The sequence below is a fragment of the Phoenix dactylifera genome, chromosome 12 (genome assembly GCF_051530095.1).
Source record: "Phoenix dactylifera cultivar Ajwa chromosome 12, Ajwa_hap1_PhDact_Kaust_v1.1, whole genome shotgun sequence".
NCBI lineage: Eukaryota > Viridiplantae > Streptophyta > Magnoliopsida > Arecales > Arecaceae > Phoenix > Phoenix dactylifera.
In genome coordinates, this window is record NC_143201.1 from 30,008,815 (window position 1) to 30,026,780 (window position 17,966).

A 17,966-nucleotide genomic window follows, 5' to 3' on the forward strand; every position below is an offset into this window, starting at 1 on the left:
GAGCAGGCCTCTCTTCAGAAACGTGTCGAGTTCTTATTCATGAAAAAGTTTGTTGGCTGTTCCACCATTTCGTTGTATCGTTCCGGCTTCGTCCCGTCTTCACCCTTCCTAGAAGCCGTCAGAGTCCGCCACGTGTTAATTCTCTGATGTATTATGTTTAACAGACGTGGCACGTTCGATCGGGTTGGACAGGGAAGGTTCGACCTATAATTTAGGGAATCCCTAATAGCTCTCTCTCCACGCTTTTCCTGGCTTCCCCTCTTCTTACCGGGGGCAACCCTCTCGCTGTCTCTCTCTCTCTCTCAGTTGAAGGGAATTAGGTTGGAAGAATCCAAAAGTGGAACTCTATCTGAGGTACTCTCTAATCCGTTACCCGCTCTCTTCGGTCTCATTTGTTGTCGAGGTTTTAGGGTTTCGATCTAGGGTTAGGGTTTGGACGGAAATCCTGGCTCTCTATGTGTTATTGTTTAAACGCTTTGCCTCCTGACGGGAAAAAGACATTGACTTCAGAACTGTTGATATATTCTTTCGCAGTGCTAAACATGTCGTTTTTGTTTCAATTTTTCTTTGGATTCTTCCCTTTTTGGTTCGATGATCAAAAGTTGAAATCTTTCTGTAGGACTCCGTATTTTTCCTTCGCTAGTCGCATTTTAGTTATGTGAAAATGCTTTCTTGATCAAATATAAAGTAGAATTAAAACGGCTTGGGAGCAGAATTGGATGCCACCCTTCGTTTCTTTTTGCAGAGGATGGCAGATGAGTCTCAAGATCCCACAGAAGTGCCTCCGGAGAAGGATGTGGAAGTAGTCTCTGTGGGGGAGCCAAATGCCGGGAAACAAGCAGGCGAGCCCGAGTATCTGCCGGAGCCAGAGCCTGGTGGCGATCAGAAGACAACTGGAGCAGATGAGGGAGTCCCCCGTGTGGGGATGGTCTTCAAGACCTTTGAAGAAGTGTATGACTTCTATAACCAATATGCTCGTCATACCGGATTCGGTACTAAGATTAGGAGGTCTTGGTACAGCCTCGAAGATGGGCAATGCAACAAGGTCACTTTCACCTGTTGCAAGGAGGGCAAGAGGGTGTACAAGAATTCTGAGCGCTGCAGCTCGTATCGCTTGAGGCTTTCAGCTAGAACAGATTGTCAGGCAAAGATTAAAGTGCAGAAGAGGTATGCTGATGGGTTATTCCATTTGACGGAGGTTGTTCTTGAACACAACCATCCTGTTAACCCAGCGATGTCGAAGTATTTTCGGTCCCATAAAGACATATATGATGGAATGAAAAGGCAACCCGTGATGCGCACAAAGGGACAGAGAGAGCTTGCAACTGGTGAAAACGAGGATGAAAGTTCTGCTGGAAAAGCACGGTCTTCTTCTTTCCTTGGACGGGAAGATGTTGAAGCCCTTCAGCAGTTTTTGATTCAAATGCAGACTATAAATGCAAACTTCTTCCATCTGATGGATTTCGATGCAGAAGGACGTGCTAGAAATGTGTTCTGGGCTGATGGTAGGTCTAGGGCTGCGTATCAGTATTTTGGTGATGTCATTGCATTTGATACAAGCTACTTGACAGGCAATTTTGAAACACCTCTGGCTTCATTCGTAGGAGTGAATCATCATGGTCACTTAGTGTTGCTAGGCTGTGCATTGCTTTCGAATAGAAGTTCTGCCACATACAGGTGGTTATTTAAAGCATGGTTGTCATGCATGTCAGGAGTTCCTCCTAATGCTATAATCACTGACCATTGTAAGGCCATACAAGAAGCAGTTGTTGAGGTCTTCCCAGGTGCTCGCCATCGTTTATGTTTATGGCACATAATGAAAAGGATGCAAGAATATTTGGGAGGGCATGCTGAATATAAGGTGATCAAAGGAATGATGAAAAAAGCAGTGTATGACTCATTAGAAATTGATGAGTTTGAAGAAGTTTGGAAAAATATGATTGAGAAGTACGGGCTTAAAGAACATGAATGGCTTAAGTCGCTATATGAAAACAGATATTGTTGGGTCCCAGCTTTTGTGAAAGACGCGTTTTGGGCAGGGATGTCTACCACACAGCATAAGGAAAGTATGACTTCTTTTTTTGATGGATATATTTACCCAAAGACTTCTATAAAGCAATTTCTTTGCAAGTATGAGACAGCTATACAAAGTAAGTATGAAAAGGAAATCCAAGCTGATCTAGATTCTTTCAGCAAGAGCCCCCAATTGATATCGAAATTCTACATGGAAGATCAGCTGCGCAAGATTTACACAGTTGACATGTTCAAAAAATTCCAAGAAGAAGTAAAGGCAATATTGTATTGCATACCTTCACTAGTTAGGGTAGATGGGCCTGTCTCTACCTTTGAAGTGAAAGAACCTATACAAATGAAAGACGGTAATATGATGGAAAACAGAAATTATGAAGTTATTTATAACTCACAGGAGCAGGATCTGCGATGCATATGTTGTTCTTTCCAATTTAGAGGTATTATATGTAGGCATGCATTATCAGTGCTTAACTTTCTGGAGATGTATGAAATCCCATCCCAATTTATTCTGGAACGGTGGCGAAAGGACTATAAGTACATTCATATCTTGTCTTCTTCTTCTAATGATTCACTAGCCAATGGTCCCATGGAGCGCTACAATAATATATATAAGTTTTGCCTAAAATTTGCTGAGGTAGGGGCAAGTATTGATGATAATTATGAGGTTGTAATGAAAATTCTAAGTGAGGGAATGGAGGAACTGATTGCAAGTGATTGCTTAATTAGTGATCCTGAACTCAGGACCTATACCATGAATGGCAAAAGAAGTTTGATTAATGAAAATGATGAGATCCATGATCAAGTGCAAGTAAGGCGGAAAGGTCAGCCACTGAAAAAAAGGAAAGAATCTCTTGTAGAAAAGATAGTTAAGACGAGCAAGAAAAAGGTAAGAGCTTAGTTAGAGATATTTTAGCAACGTTAGTCTTCATTGATAGATAATCCTCTTTACTTCCAATCTTATATTAATAGGTCTGTCAAAGAAAACCAACAGTGGGTGGTCAAAGCGATATACTTCGTATTGCCCCAGATGCGCCGCAGTTCGACACTCCCATCTGGACACAAGAAACCATCAGTCTAACGGTTTGTTTCATGTTCGCTGGATTATGCCTCTTTGTCCTACATAACTACATCATACACCTTGATTACTGCCTATTCTTTAATCAATTCTCCATACATTTATTTTCATAGGAACAAGTAAACCCAACCAACTTATCAATTGGTAGCCATTTTGGAGTACCAGTGAACCACCAACATGCACTTGACAATCAGTCAGGAATGCGCTGGAGTTTTCAACAAATGTTTCAGGTTTGTATTTTAGATGCTTATTGAGCTCTTATTTTGTTCTGTTATACCAGTATCAGATTATTCAACCAGTCTTGTTTGGTATATTTATTGAGTATTCCTCTTGCATGATCATGCGGTTGATGTGCTTATTATGCAGCAAGCTCATACACAAGAGACACCTCCTGGCCCATGGGCTGGGTAGAATAGGGGGGAATCAAATTGCAGAAAGGCAGCCATAGGTATGAAATAATCCCTGGCGAAAAATTCTGTTTACTTGTTCTTTGATACTTGTGCAATGAAGCATGTTCTTTGATAGAAAATGTTAAAAGGACTATGGTGTGATGTAACATTGATTGCTTACGAAATGAAATGGTTGCAAACATGCATTGATTGTTTTAACATTAGGACTAGTGTTGTCCCTTTCAGGCAACTACATTATTTTCCCATCATCTGCAGATCTCAATAGGTTTAGCATTGTTCTCAGCAGGTTTTTGAACGGCATTGTTCTGTCTACTCCATGACTTTCTGGATAATGTAGTCTGCATCTCAGAAGAGATATTCATGCATTGGGATGGTTTTGCAAATGAAACAAAAACATTTACAGGTCTGTAACTTTGTATCAGTATGCAGCCACACTTTGGAACTAATTTTATGTATGTCATTTTTGATTGAGATTGCTAGGTGATGCCATTGGCACAGGCCCTCCAACTTTGCCCATGCTCCTAGCCAATATCACACTATGAGGGGTTCTTTTTCTTTGATAACTCCATTCCTACAACTGGTCGATCAAGTACACAAGTTTATCAATTATTTAAAATTATAAAAATATTAATACGAAGACAATAAAAAAAAAATTCAAGCCTCTTTTGGCATGATCTTCTCTTATTTTGCAATTTTTGAGTTATTTTTTTAAAGCCCCTCAAAAAAAGAAGGAAGAAGATAGGGAAAAGAAAGCACACCTTAATTAGCCTTGGTTCTTCCTTCTTATAACCTAAATTAATATTATTTGTGAATTTTTTTGGAAAGAAAATAACACTCTCTTCGGCCTGAATCAATTTTTTGGATGGCCTGAATGACTGAATCAATTTTGGGCAGGATTTAGCTAGAAATACGGGGCCGGAACCGTTTTATATGCCCGAACCGGGCGGTACGACCCGGTTCGGCATTTCTTGAATGGTAGTAATAGCTCTATTGCAACTAAAGCTGTATAGATGGCACTTGTAGGATGTAGGTGGAGCATTACTGTCTAGCATAAATTTACAAACTCTCTTTTTTTTTTTAAAATGGTGAATAGTATGTCCAAATAGTGAATGATTATAATGACTAGGAGGTGTATTGAAGGGGATCCCCATGTGGGAAAATCGTAGTAGAGAGTGTTGTAATTTGGTCAGCTAAGTTCTGGAGGTTCTAACTAGTAAGATAAGAGTTTTGGCTCAAGAACCAAATGGAATACCAAGTTCAAGTGGGTTAAACTAGGATAAGATGAGGCCCAAACTGGATATTTACTAAAATATGAATTTGTTTTTTTTTTTTAAGGTGTTGGCTTCTTACCCTATCTGCTAATGAAAGAACAAAGATTGCAAATGAATAGAAGAAAACATAATACTGCCAATCAGCGATAACTAGAGAACAAAGACTGCATAATGAGTTTAGGGACAAAATTGTTTTCATGGCAAGGACATACTCTGTTAAAGAAATTTTTTTATATAAGCAATTTAATGACAATTTAGAGTTAGGAAGATTTTGCAAATCGTTTCTTAATTTCAGAAGAAGCTTGTGACAGTGTTTGGAGTGCTTCATGGGTGGTGAGAAGAAAAGGCATGTTGAATGGGTGATGTGAGGTGCCAAAGACAACAGCAACAACATAAGGGCATTTACCAGGCATAGCGAATACTAGTGCAAAAATCAACATTATGTAGCCAAGTATTTTGTCATTATTTTGCAGAAGTTGTTTGGATGTGTTTTATCTTAAATATGATAGACTGTTGATTCATGAGACAGGGAAATATGGTCGAGATTGGACAATAATTATGACAGGAATTTCCGCACGTAAGACATTAATGAAAGGGAAAGGCATGTTGAATGGGTTATTTTATCAAGTGTAAGGAGTACTTGGGCAAATATAACCAATTATTTTGCTATTATAAATATAGAAGTCATTTTGGTGCGTTTTAGTTTAAATATGATAAGGTGTTAGTCAATGAGACCAGGGAAAGGGTGAATAACTAAAGTTAATGTGCGGATTTCCAAGTATAAGACATTAAACTAGAATTATGTAGGAACTTATTATACTCCATTTTCATCCTGACTTATTTATAGAAACCCTTTTAGTTTTTTGCTATTGCATAAGATTAAATTTAGGGGTGTGAGGACAAGTTATCCCATGATTTTGTTATTCATAAAAAAGGCTTTTGGGAGCTTATTTGAAGAGCTTATCTGGTTGGTTATGAGAAGGCATATCAAATCTATAGATGCTGCAGTAGTAAAGACACCTTTATAAGAGCAATAGCTGGAGTGCAAGTAATATACAGGCATAGCTTCTATAGGCAGTATGCCTTAAACAATGGCAAGTATTTTTCCCTCACCTTTTTGCAGTTCACATTTGTATGTGCCTAAAGTTCTTTTCTACTGAGTTATTTTGAAGATAGAATTCCAGTTAGACTGGGGATGGTAAATGTCAACTAGAAAAAGATAAAACAATAAACAGGGATTACAATATCTACTTGCATTTGTTTTTCTTCGTCAAACCTAGCTGAACCTTGTACAGTTGCTAATTGGTTGCATGAGCTTAAATCTAGGTGTGTAAATTAGTTGAGCTGTCCTGTTGATGCTAAGGGCTGCTTTAGTCTTGGGTGTAAAAATTGGCTTATGGGCCAGCATACTTAAATAGTTGTAGTCCAATATAATCGGAGCTAGATTCAGGTTTAGGCTTTAAAATTTTGATTTAAGGCAAATCACAAGACAGATTTCGGACAAGGCACCTAATCCTGGGCTAGACTCAAGCATAACATGTTTGTGCATATTCTAGGCTACCCACAAGCCTGAGCAATCATTCTAGTTTCACGGCATGCACGAGTAGAACGAATAGGTAGGCCTGATTTTCCTCCAACTTGCTGAAGGTCTAGCATTAATTTAGAGGGTTGTATGTGCATGCTTGTGAGCTAGCCCTAAAGATGTTTTCAAATTCTGTTGGATTATAACTTCATCCATGAATCCAGACCCTTATGGAAGGTATAGAATATCTTGTCTTAAAGTTGGGAATTTTAGACTAGAGTACATGTAAGTGCAAGTTTAGTGGAAGTATAGGTGGGGAATCAACGATGCTACTAGGCTTATAGGAAGATCACCAAAGCAAATATTTCCTCCGTAGCTATCATATAATATGATGAACAAGGAGATAGAATAAAAATATCTCAAGCATGAATTAAGCTGTTTGATTGAGTGGTACTGTGTGTACAAAATGTCATGCCCTAGTTGAATGTCCTTGATGTTGAATCTTAAAAAAAAAAAAAAATCCAACATATCATATAGATTGGAATGTTGGGCAATAAGGAGGGCTCATGAGCTTATGATGAGCGTAACAGATGATGGATGACAGCAAGCCTTCTCACTTGTATTTTGGGGAATGCTTCTTTGTTTTGACACTGTTATCTTAATTTCTCTTTTTAATTCCATAGTGTTGGTTCTTTCCTGTTGTTGCACCATTGCAATCTCCTACTTGTGATTCATGTTACAATTTCGTAGGTTTCGTATTCCTGCGACCTATTTTCCTTGTAGCTGACTAACTTCATCTCTCCAATTTCAAGGGATCGAAGAGCCTTGAGTTTATTGAAATGTGTGCTTCCTTTATCTCACATGTTATTGATTTCTTTTGTTGTACCTTTTCTTTTGCAAGGCTTCTGTTCTATCACTGCATTCCATCTTAATTTGTATTGTCTTTCAATCCAGAGTGCAAGGATTCTTGTGTATTGAATCAAGGGGGTGGTGCGTATCCATATTGGAGCCCTGTGACAAGGCAAGAAATTGCCCCGGAGGGTGGCTAAGGTGTGAGCTTGTGCTGCTAGGAAAAGCGAATGCATAGTTTTGTATAGATGACGACTCCTTTTATGACATTTTTTTTCTTTTTGAACGGCCTAGTCATGTTGGGTTCACGACTGAAATTGTCCAATCTACGGATATGCTTGTGTTGCTTCTTCTTGATGTCAGAGACCATCACTAATGCATGCTCAAATCGAAGATCTCACAAATTGAGAGTTTCAACTGATTGAGATTAGACTGGTTGGCCGATGCTTGTGCTGAATTTTTTTTTAAAAAAAAAGAAGAGCTGATACCATATGCGTTTGGTCGTGGTTATATTGGGCTGGTGTCGATTGGCTTTTGCATTGTGAGCCTAAACTTGGTATTGCATTTCAACATTCAGGGCTACCCAAAAGATTTTAGCAGGTAAAGATAACGAGCTTGGTGAAAGCGAGTAGCATCTTCTTCTTCTTCTTCTTCTTCTTCTTCTTCTTCTTCTTTTTTTTTTTTTTTTTTTTTTTTTTTTTTTTTTTTTTTTTTTTTTTTTTTTTTTTTTTGGTAAATCGGCCGCTCACACATGACGGGCGTGAAGCTGGCCTACAAAATCAGAAAACAAAATGCTACGCAAGGACGCAGGCACAACATCGTGGCCCGTCCAAAGAAAATCTCCCGAATGATGAGCCGCGAAAGAAGCAACCCAGTCAGCCGCACCGTTTGCCTCCCGATATACGTGCGAGGCTTGGTAGGAGACAGTCTCCCCCAGCGCTCTACGGATATCATGAAGCAGTGGCCGGTCCTCGACTGAGTACCCCCCTTTCCGGATCCACCCAACCACCGTGGTCGAGTCTCCCTCGAGAAGGAAGTGATCCTCACCAAGTACCCGCCTCGCATAGGAGACACCCTCCCAGGCCGCCTGAAGCTCTGCGGTCGCCACTGATGAGTCAAAAATCCTGCGTCCACCTGCCGCCACAAGTCTGGCATCATGATCCCTAATGATAAATCCCACACCTCCGCAGCTCCCATCCGCTGATACACTGCCATCGAAGTTCACCTTGAAAAAGCCAGGGGGTGGGGGCACCCAGGATACAAGGATCGTTCCACTCCATCTGAATGACGTATGTTGATGCCCCCCCAAAAAAAAAAGTGTGGGGTGCCTTTGATGTGTCCAATAATCCTTATGGCTGCTCCTGTAAGGCTGACAGGATTAGCTTTCGGTTTGCACGACGGCCATTGCAGGTTTTATACGATAGATTCATTTTAGAGCTGCTTCTTGAGCGTACCTCTTCTCTTCCACTCCAAAGGGCCTCCCAGCTCCGGCCGCTGTCGTTACTCCATTGAGCAAGTGGAGCCTCTGATGATCACCGCACCGCTGCCTGCCTGCCCGCTCCGCTCGCCACGGACGCCGCCAAGACCCGGTGAGGGTTTGGTCCCTTCGGAACCAAGTGAAACCCCGTTAAAGTCTTCATCATTCACAAAGTGAGCAGTGCTTCGATATACAAGAAGGCCTGCTCCAGAGGCCCTTGTATGTGATCTATCGTGGAAGCCTAACCATGTTGTTCGAGACGGGGGTGACCATTTTCTTGGCGGTATATTTGGCAATTGGTGTCATCAGCTTGTTCTTCAACAGCATTCCCTTGTCTCTGCTGGTATCACGGGCTTTTATCGTTTTTTCTTTGGCTGCCACCGAGTTATGCTCTGGAAACTGATCTCGAAGAACCTTGAGAACATTAAAAGGGATTCGGACAAACCTTCCTAGTTCCAAACTTGTGCTTTTACGCTACTGAAAGACGCGGCCGACTTCTATACATCTGGATTGTTTCAATTTGGTCACTGCAACCAGACAAAAGAATCCTAGGAATGGTTGCAGCACATCCCTGAAGCTTGAATCATGAATTTAAGAAAATAGCTTTTGAAACAGCTCTAGCACAGATTTATATGAAAGTCGCAAGTACCTGACTACAACAGTAATCGTTATGATGGCTGTAGTTTGACATGCCAACATTTTAAGAACTTAATATTAGGTTGTATATTCATATATATTTAACATTAGATATCAATCATACCATTTGGATTTAAGCAATTTCATGCAGTCTGAGACTGATTATATAGCTCCATTATTGTGCTCCAGATGTTAATTCAGCCAAACAACGCTTCATTGTAACCTTAATATTGACCCGCGCCCGTGGGCCGTGGCAGTTCAATGCCGCACTCGTTATATAGCCATATCCGCAGTCTGGGTAGCGGGTACCTCCTACTTCCAGATTCAAATGCCCTTTGGGTCTTGAAATCCTTAAACACCCTGCCAAGCGGACAGCATGACTCGAGGTGATCTACAAATGGAGCAACAAGCGAACTTTAATTTAACAAAAAAAAAAAAAAAAAGGCTGCAACACTAGACTTGTTGTGTCTTAGGCCCTGTTTGGGAAAGCTTTTGGAGGGCCAAAAAGCACTTTCTGGCCCTCCAAAAGTACTTTTAAACAAAAAAAGATGTTTGGTAAAATTTCGGAAAAGCTGTTTCAGCTTTTGCGGGAAGCTGAAAACAGCTTTTGGGGGGAAGCTCTAATTTGTAGCTTCCTCCCAAAAGCTGTTTTCAGCTTTGTCGGAAAGATGTTATTTTACCAAAAGTACCCCCATTTAAAAATCTTTTTTTCTTCCCAAAGTGGCCCATCACCCTCCTCTTCCTCTTCCTCTTCCGCCCATCCCCCTCCTCTCCATCTCCCCCGCCGCCGCCCATGACGCCCTCCCCCTCTTCTCCCTCCCTCGCCGCCGTTCCGTCTCCCTCGCCGCCGCCCTCGACGCCCTCCACCTTTTCTCCCTCCTCCTCTGTCGTTCCCTCTCCCCTACTGCTGTCGCCAACGCCCTCCTCCTCTGCCGCTGTCTCTCCCCCGCCGCCGCCTCCGACATCGTCTTCCTCTTCTCCATCCTCCTCTGCTGCTCCCTCTCCCCCGTCGCCGCCCCTGACTCCCTCCGCCTCTTCTCCCTCGCCCAACCACCTCTCCCTCACCGCTCTCCCTCTTCCTCAAAGCTTCTCTCTTCGGCTTCGTCGCCCATCCTCCCGTCATCGCGCCGCCGGGAGCTTGATCGCCCCTTCCATGACCATGCGGGAGAAGTGAGGCAAGGGAGGAAGAAGGGAGGGGAGAAGCTTCGGGAAGGAGAAAAAAGAAAGAAGAGAAGGAAAAGAAAAGAAAAGAAAAAGAAGAAAAGAAAAATAAAAGAAAAGAAAAAAAAAGAAGAAAAGGAAATGAAAAAATAGAGAAAATAAATAAATAAATAAATAAATAAATAAAAATATTAGTAATTGTTTAACCAATTTTATCATCTAGCAAGAAAATTTGTTAGGGAGATAAATGGTCATCAGAAGAGTAAAAATTAATTTACGCTAATAATTAAATTTTTGTATATTTTTATTATTGTATTATACTATAAATATAATATAATATTGTATCATAATACATTAATATGTTATGTTAGATAATTTAATATTATATTATATTATGAGAATTAATTTATGCTAATAATTATAATATTTTATACCTTTATTATGTATTATACTATAAATATAATATTATATTACATTATATCATAATATGTTAATATATTATGTTAAATAATTTAATATTATATTATATTATGGAAAATTAAGTTATGCTCATATTTTTGATGATATTGGAAATCGTGGGGTGCCCTTTTGGGCGGCGGCGTCCGCCCACGGCAACGTGCGTCCGCCTTTGCTCCCTTCTGTCGAGATTGCCGCTGGTTAACTGCAAATGGTCATCAGAAGGATGAAAAATGAATTTACACTAATAATTATAATATTTTATATATTTATTATTGATTATACTATAAATATAATATTATATTACATTATACCATAATATATTGATATGTCATATTAAATAAATTAATATTATATTAAATTATTATTCTATAGTACACAGTATTATAGTACTATATTATAATAATATTATATTATATTATATTAATATTATACTATATCATATTTTTATGTATTAATACATATTATATTTTATTATGCTCTGTTTTATAATACTAGTAATGTCCTTTATGGTCATTTTGTCACACAAAAGTACTTTTTCAGTTTGTTTACCAAACACATGTTAAAGCGCCACAGCACTTTAGAAATGTAGTTACCAAACAGCAAACAGCTTTTTATAACAGCTCTACTTCAGACAGCTCTACTTCCAACAGCTCTATTTCCAACAGCTCTACTGCCAACAGCTCCCCAAACAGGGCCTAGTCATCAAGCAATCCGATTTTTTTAACCAAAAAAAAAAAAAAATCAAGCGGGAAAAGTATTCAAAAAATGGTTTCAGAAACACAATAGTGGTTTTCCGGATAATGTATCTCATGAATCATAAGCTTCCGGTTCTCATGGATGTTACTACAACACTACCTAACATTTGCAATAGATTAGGCACAAACAAGAGTACTAAGGGAACCGTCCCTTGTACAAGCGACTGTACGCAAGAATAAATTTACCATGTATATGTCATCTGTCAAAATTCTTACAACCAACCTTAAATTAGGTTGGTCACAAAACCAATCCACCACAGACATTTTTTGAATGATTCGAATCAGAAATATTGTGTTCCTTTTTCACCTCTTGACAGTACATAGAAAAGTCATTAACATGTAACACAATTAAATATGACACAACTTCACGGTGCAAGAAAAACTGCAAGTTGCCAGCACTTAACACCGGAGAAAAGAAGAGATCTTTTTATTTATGACATTGAGCTGAGTGCTGATAGAATCTATTCATCCTTGTTTCTTCAAAAGGCCTACTCCCTCTGGATGTAATTCACTGTCCTCGCATATGTAGCTTATGAAACTGCTTCTGTTCATAGAAAACGAACAAGGTGTTATTCAAATTTGTAGCCTACATGCAGTTCTCCAGGCATTAACAGAAAACAATACGTGATACCACCTGTATCTGAAACACCAAAGGAACATTCTTTTTTGCTGGCTTCATCAATTTTTCAGACATCCTATCTGTTCAAGAAGATATCAAACAAATAAAATAACCATAATAGAATTCATTGATAAAATTAATAAAAAGGAACTGATCATATTAGTTGTGACGTGATGATAAGAAACAAAATTATATCATCAAGCCTGCAACTAAAAGGCTAACAACTTTATTAAACTACAGAAACTATAATAGTTAAACATAAGTCATCTCTGTTTTTTCTAGGACAGAGAATAATGCTACAGAATCATGGAAACTTAACATGTTTGTTGACACAGAAACAAGCCTGCAGCCCAGGAATGACATGGCAGGTATGTTTATATGTGTCAAGAAACCATGTATAACATTGTTGTCTCTAGCATTAGTGTCATAACAACTGGATGAAAGAATTCAAAGTAGTCAGCTTAATAAAGTGAAGAAGTCGGCTTTCCCATCACGCAATGCACCTTCACTATTATTTGATTCCACCGTAAACAATTTATTGCCACTAATGCCTGACACACCTCAAAAAGAGGTATAAACTTCTTCACTATGATAATAGACTCCCTGAAACATAGCATAGATGGTAAAAGATAATCTTGTCTGTCCCACTCATATGCTAGTTCAACACTGCTCTATTAGTATTTCAGCCCTTTTCTTCTTACACCACTTGACTTGCGGTCACCGGTTATTACCATATAAGCGGTCACATTGGAAACTTCTGGCAGATCTTGAAAACTCTTGTCTGGAAACTCAAGCATTTGTTCAAAACTAGTGCTCCAACCTACCAGGAGGAAGATTAACTGATCTTAAAATGGGTAAGTAACAGGCTTGCACTCAACCCAGAGTGACCAATAAGCAAATCCAAGGCAGGACATACCCCATTCAAGGTTGAGTAACCTATGACTGAAAAGGAGACAACCCCAATTTTAACGAGCCCTGTAACTCACAGATGCGTAGCAGTACTGATGTATCTGAAGTAAAAGGAAACTTAGCAAAACAAAAGGTACCATAACTACCAGCAGAAGAAATACCCATGGAAATGGACAAATTATCTGAATCTTCTTCTCCCCCTTCCCCTTCCTCTGAATTCTCTCCTGCCATCATTCTTCCCCTCTTCTGCCCCACCAAAATTGAACATGCTCATCCGCAACTGTTCTGCCTCTGCCTGTCCAGTCTTTCCCTAAAGACATTGCAAGTACTGGTATCAGTACTACAACAGCAATAGTTTCGAATGATGAGCATAAATATAACAGGTGCCAAAAAGACACTAACGTAGATATCTTCTAGATCCAATTGGCTCTGAAGCTGTCGAGCTAGCGCCTCATCATGGCTAACATCTTGGACTTCCCCTGTCACCATGGGCTTCCAGTTAGTGCCTTTTCTCCTTTCCCATTCATCTAAAGTGAAAACTGGAGTCTCCTCTTGTCTGGCTTTATATCTGTTTTTGTGACCCCGAGGATGCTTGTCTTCATGTGATGGCTGGCTCATTTTCTGCAGAAGCTTCTGTGCAGCGGCTTGGTTTTGAACAGGAACAGCTTCGCTCACTGCCAATGCAGCAACAGAAATATAAGAACCAGATTAACAAAGCAAGGCGGCTACAATTTCACAAAGCTCAAGACAATAGAGAGTGATATACCTTCTTTTGGTCTGGCATCAGAACTACAAGGTTTATCTTCAGCCCTTTCAGTTACAGAGTCCTTTGGATCATTGGTCATATTATTTGCTCCTGGATCATTAGAATGGTGTCCTTTGTCTACCACCAGATGGATTTTACGTCCTACTTGTTTTCCATCAGCTTCTGAAATTTTAGGAAAAGAAACTTCCAGGTTGAATCAGGCAAATCTACTGCATGCCAGATTTATGAAAGATGATCTTAAAAATAACGCTAAACTTTAGTCATGGAATTCAGTGAAACCATGTATGTGCCCATTACAAGCCTTGAGTTTCCATATTCAATGGACACTGGATTTCCAAAGTTTCACATGATTTTGCTTTGTCCAAGGATTTACCCATCCACAAGCACCATAGCAAAAGAATATTATGATATGCATATTGTTTGGTAAGAAATCATGATTTTTTTGAATGTACAATTCAGTGTGAACATGGATATCTTTAAAAATAATAAGCCTCTTAACGTGTTGCCAGACTTTTTAGTACTAGAGAACAATTCTGAAGCATTAACATGATAAAAAGGAGCAGTAGTCACATTCCTGCTGCCAAGCGTGTGATTAGTTGTTGAAAATTTAAAAGTGTGCACTAAAATTCCCAAAGACTTTTCATATAGAATACAAGAGAAGTAACGTATTGAAAAAGGAAAAAAGGATAGCATATAAGGAAGAGAATATATAAATCTTGCAGTGAGAACAGATATCTGAACCAAATACATAAAGTCAACTCCCAGTAAATTCATACACATATATAGGCACAAACATACACACGACATGAACAGCAAATACACAAATATGTATGTATGTATGTTTTTTTGTGTTTTTATGTGTTTGTACACTATCCCAACTGAAACTGAGAAATTCTAGATCCTATTTGGGGTCCTCATCCCACTAGCAATATACTGGATTCTTCTTTTGGGTTGGACTGGACTAGGTTACCGAGCAATCAACTGCCTCCCAATACCAATACTTTCCTTAACAAGAGAACCAAAATATTTTTAATTCCAAATTCTTGGAAAGCAATATTACATATCTGAATTGCTTATATGCATGCAGAACTGCGGAAGAGGTTGAATACCATGAGAACTATGTAGTTGGTCCACCCTATACGGACGCGCTCCAATATGTAACTTCTCGAATGGGGGAGGACCAGCACCATCATCATTCTGAGACAACTTTGGGGCTAAGCGAGAAAAGCCTGAATACTTCTGACTCATTCGCCACTCTTCATGGAGAGATTGTACAGTACCTCCCATTACAGTCACAACTTCAGAATTCAGGCACAATATCCCATTATGTATTGGAATTTTTTTCTCTAAGCGGACCTAATGCCAATTGTCAAGGGGAAGAAAACAAGGTAGATGAGTGAATACATACACCATATATACCATAAACAGTAACATCATATCATGATCCCATGAAAATAAAAAAAATAAAAAAACAAAAATATGTCAGTAGGACACTAAAATGGCTGTAGAAGGAACTAAATAACTACAATAAGTCTACAAAATTTTTACTAGAAGTAACATCCTCAAAATTCTTTACTAGAACTAAATAACTACAATAAGTCTACAGATGATTAGCATACCTTAGTGCCAGGAATTATTACTTCAGTGATCGATGGAATTGGGGCATACTCTATGGCAATTACTTCAGAGTGCCCATCAGTTAGACCTAATCGAAGGAGACGACGAAGATACTGTGAGTTTTTGAAGGAACCATCAATGCTGCTTAGGTATATATCCCGTGAAGAAACTACCTGCACAGAATACAAAGCTATGTATGACCAAACAAATTACTCTGTAAAAAGGGCTGCAATTATGTGAAGTTTGACATTAAACTAGATGAAAAGAAAATTTTTCCTGATCCCCGTCCTAGATTCGCAATGACTAGTTCCTGCATACAATAGATGAAAATTCAAAAAAAAAAAAAGCTGGAAATCATTTTAACATAACTGAAAAAGCAGTTGACGTAGATGCCTAATTAATTCCACCAGTAGCACGCAAGCCCTTGAAATGGCTTGCTTTTTCAGATCTATAAAATATTTCTTAATATATAAGAAAGCTAAGATGTTTATCGAGATATAGAAGACTCGGTGATAACAAATTTCTCCATTAAAAACCCAGTTATATAAAAGTCGAATCTACATAAAATGATGGATGAAATAAGACATAACATAACCCACTTTGTAACATTAACATTATTATCTAAAACAGCTCGACACATGTTAATTTTTTTTACTATAAAAAAGGGGGGAAAAAGAAAAGAACAAGTCCAACGAAGATGATTTCTTCCATTAACGGGAAGGATTCTTCAACTTGGGACTTACGAAGAGATTCCGTTTCCTAATATAGCCCCTAGAGGTTAGAAAAACCATCCATCTTCAAGAAAGAACACCCTAGTTCCCGTTTTCTTGCACCAATGTCGTGTCACAGAGATTTGTTTCTTGCAGCCAAAATAATTTGGTGACTTAGCTTAAGGAGAAGCGATCCAAGACCTGGTGGCTTACATATAACCCTCTCTTTTCCCTGTAATACTCCGCAGATATTCATCTATTTGCAAAAGTGAAAGACCCTAGTTTTTTTTTCTTATCACTACAACGATCCCCCATCACATGGAGATGAAGCACTAAAATATAACAAGAAAAGGAACGATCCAAAGAAAGTAAAATGAAAACAACCGAATCTTGAGGGAAAAGATAGAGAGAGATCGAAAGCAAAGCAAACGGGATTTTTTCTTGATACCTGCAAGACTATGGGGCCTCGGAGATGGGAGAATTTCTTTAAAGAGGAAGCATCGGGGATCGATTTCCCTCCGAACGACCGCAAATCCATGTTCAAGAGCTCCGATTCGACCATTTCCACCGCCAACAAGGAAGAGGAGGAAGACGAAGAGGCCTCGTAGCTCCGGATGAGAGCTCGCACCTCCTCGTCGAGGTCCCTGAAACGCCATCCCCTCGACGTTAGGGCTTCTAAAACACCCTCTACGGCGGCTTCGGTGCTCCTCTCCATCTCCTTTTCCCCCTTGGCTCTCGCTCTCCGGACCGGCTTGCAGCTCTCTCCCCCAGCCCCCCTCTCTCACGTGTCCTCTCGCTGGAAAGAGCAATTTGGGAAGACGGCAAACTCGCGGTGGCTTCAGCTAATGATGACTAATTTGATTAGGGGTGAAAGGTTATAAAATAATATCCGTCCAAATTACTTTTATATTTAAATCAATCCGAATATAGATAAAAATTTAATTTAATTATCAGTATATGAATGTGTGATTTTATTTATAATTTTATTTAATTTTATATAATACTATAAATTTAAAAAAAAATAAATAGTCATATTAACATGCTATTAAATTAATTTATCATCGACTTAGTAATATCTTTAATTCAGTAGTCATAAAATTTAATTATCCAATTTTTATCTATATTGATATACATACTTTTAGTATCTGTTTTGTGTCCGTATTCGTTTAAAATAAATATGAATTTAAATTTTTGCATTCGATTAGCATCTGTATCTATATCTATATTCATTAAATAAAACAATATGGATATAGATATATTAGTATTCGATCCGATTTCAGCCCTAAGTTTGTTCCATTTCGTTATTCATACATCATACCCTAGTTAAAAATTTTATGGATAGATAATTGTATAAATAAAAAAATAGAGAGTGGAACTTATATTTTTGAGAAATTAATAATAGGTGTTTTAATTTCAAGACCTAAATTCTTGGATTTGATATATACCATCAAAATATCTATAAATCAAAATTTCTTGTTTTTGTGTTTTTTAAACCAGTCGTGAAGTGGATAGTTTTGATAGCATAATATGATATTTTACTACGATCTAACAATCAAAATTTAGTAAATTTAAGTATATTTAGTTTTAAAATTTGTATGGCATGATTCATAAAATGGATGTTTGATTTATTCATCCTATTATATAATTTATCATACTAGAATAATTAATATTATTATTTTTGTACCAACTTAATGCATTT

The 17,966-nt window shown here is 38.6% G+C and overlaps 2 protein-coding genes across 24 annotated transcripts; one reads left to right on the forward strand and one right to left on the reverse strand.

The window, feature by feature from the left end:
• The first annotated feature begins 219 nt into the window (after positions 1–219).
• LOC103704356 (protein FAR1-RELATED SEQUENCE 6-like) lies at positions 220–7,575 on the forward strand. 12 transcript variants are annotated; one of them, XR_015971700.2, is made up of 8 exons: positions 220–354; positions 746–2,917; positions 3,001–3,111; positions 3,220–3,336; positions 3,473–3,554; positions 3,800–3,919; positions 7,060–7,150; positions 7,264–7,575. XR_015971700.2 is itself a non-coding variant. In XM_088708085.2 (6 exons), exons 2-5 carry the CDS (start codon positions 749–751, stop codon positions 3,515–3,517), a joined length of 2,442 nt encoding a protein of 813 aa, XP_088564211.1. In that variant the 5' UTR covers positions 238–354; positions 714–748; the 3' UTR covers positions 3,518–3,554; positions 7,264–7,575. The 12 variants fall into 12 exon arrangements, 3 of the variants coding, with proteins under 3 accessions (XP_088564211.1, XP_088564212.1, XP_008785831.2); XR_015971698.2 differs by having other exon boundaries at positions 3,803–3,919; XR_015971701.2 differs by having other exon boundaries at positions 3,803–3,919; positions 7,122–7,150; positions 7,264–7,506.
• Positions 7,576–11,811: 4,236 nt separating this feature from the next.
• On the reverse strand, positions 11,812–17,121 carry LOC103704332 (tudor domain protein (DUF1767)). Of its 12 annotated transcripts, none has more exons than XM_088708092.1 (10): positions 16,716–17,121; positions 15,560–15,730; positions 15,050–15,296; positions 13,941–14,102; positions 13,577–13,848; positions 13,336–13,484; positions 13,182–13,240; positions 12,997–13,085; positions 12,281–12,345; positions 11,812–12,190 (listed from the first exon to the last, which is right to left on the reverse strand). In XM_088708092.1, the coding sequence occupies exons 1-6, from the start codon at positions 16,980–16,982 to the stop codon at positions 13,353–13,355; spliced, it is 1,251 nt and encodes a 416-aa protein (XP_088564218.1). In that variant the 5' UTR covers positions 16,983–17,121; the 3' UTR covers positions 11,812–12,190; positions 12,281–12,345; positions 12,997–13,085; positions 13,182–13,240; positions 13,336–13,352. The 12 variants fall into 12 exon arrangements, with proteins under 12 accessions (XP_088564218.1, XP_038986411.1, XP_038986406.1 ...); XM_039130483.2 differs by having other exon boundaries at positions 12,997–13,104; XM_039130478.2 differs by having other exon boundaries at positions 13,182–13,484.
• Positions 17,122–17,966: the final 845 nt, after the last annotated feature.

Excerpts from the sequence above, each read along its gene's own strand:
- LOC103704356 (XM_088708085.2), top strand. The coding sequence starts at position 749 with ATGGCAGATGAGTCTCAAGATCCCACAGAAGTGCCTCCGGAGAAGGAT. Across the intron at positions 3,112-3,219 it reads AAGAAACCATCAGTCTAACG|GAACAAGTAAACCCAACCAA; the intron begins GTTTGTTTCATG and ends TTATTTTCATAG. Across the intron at positions 3,337-3,472 it reads GTTTTCAACAAATGTTTCAG|CAAGCTCATACACAAGAGAC; the intron begins GTTTGTATTTTA and ends CTTATTATGCAG.
- LOC103704332 (XM_039130486.2), bottom strand. The coding sequence starts at position 16,982 with ATGGAGAGGAGCACCGAAGCCGCCGTAGAGGGTGTTTTAGAAGCCCTA. Across the intron at positions 15,297-15,559 it reads TAATAATTCCTGGCACTAAG|GTCCGCTTAGAGAAAAAAAT; the intron begins GTATGCTAATCA and ends AATTGGCATTAG. Across the intron at positions 13,485-13,576 it reads TGGATCTAGAAGATATCTAC|GGAAAGACTGGACAGGCAGA; the intron begins GTTAGTGTCTTT and ends CAATGTCTTTAG.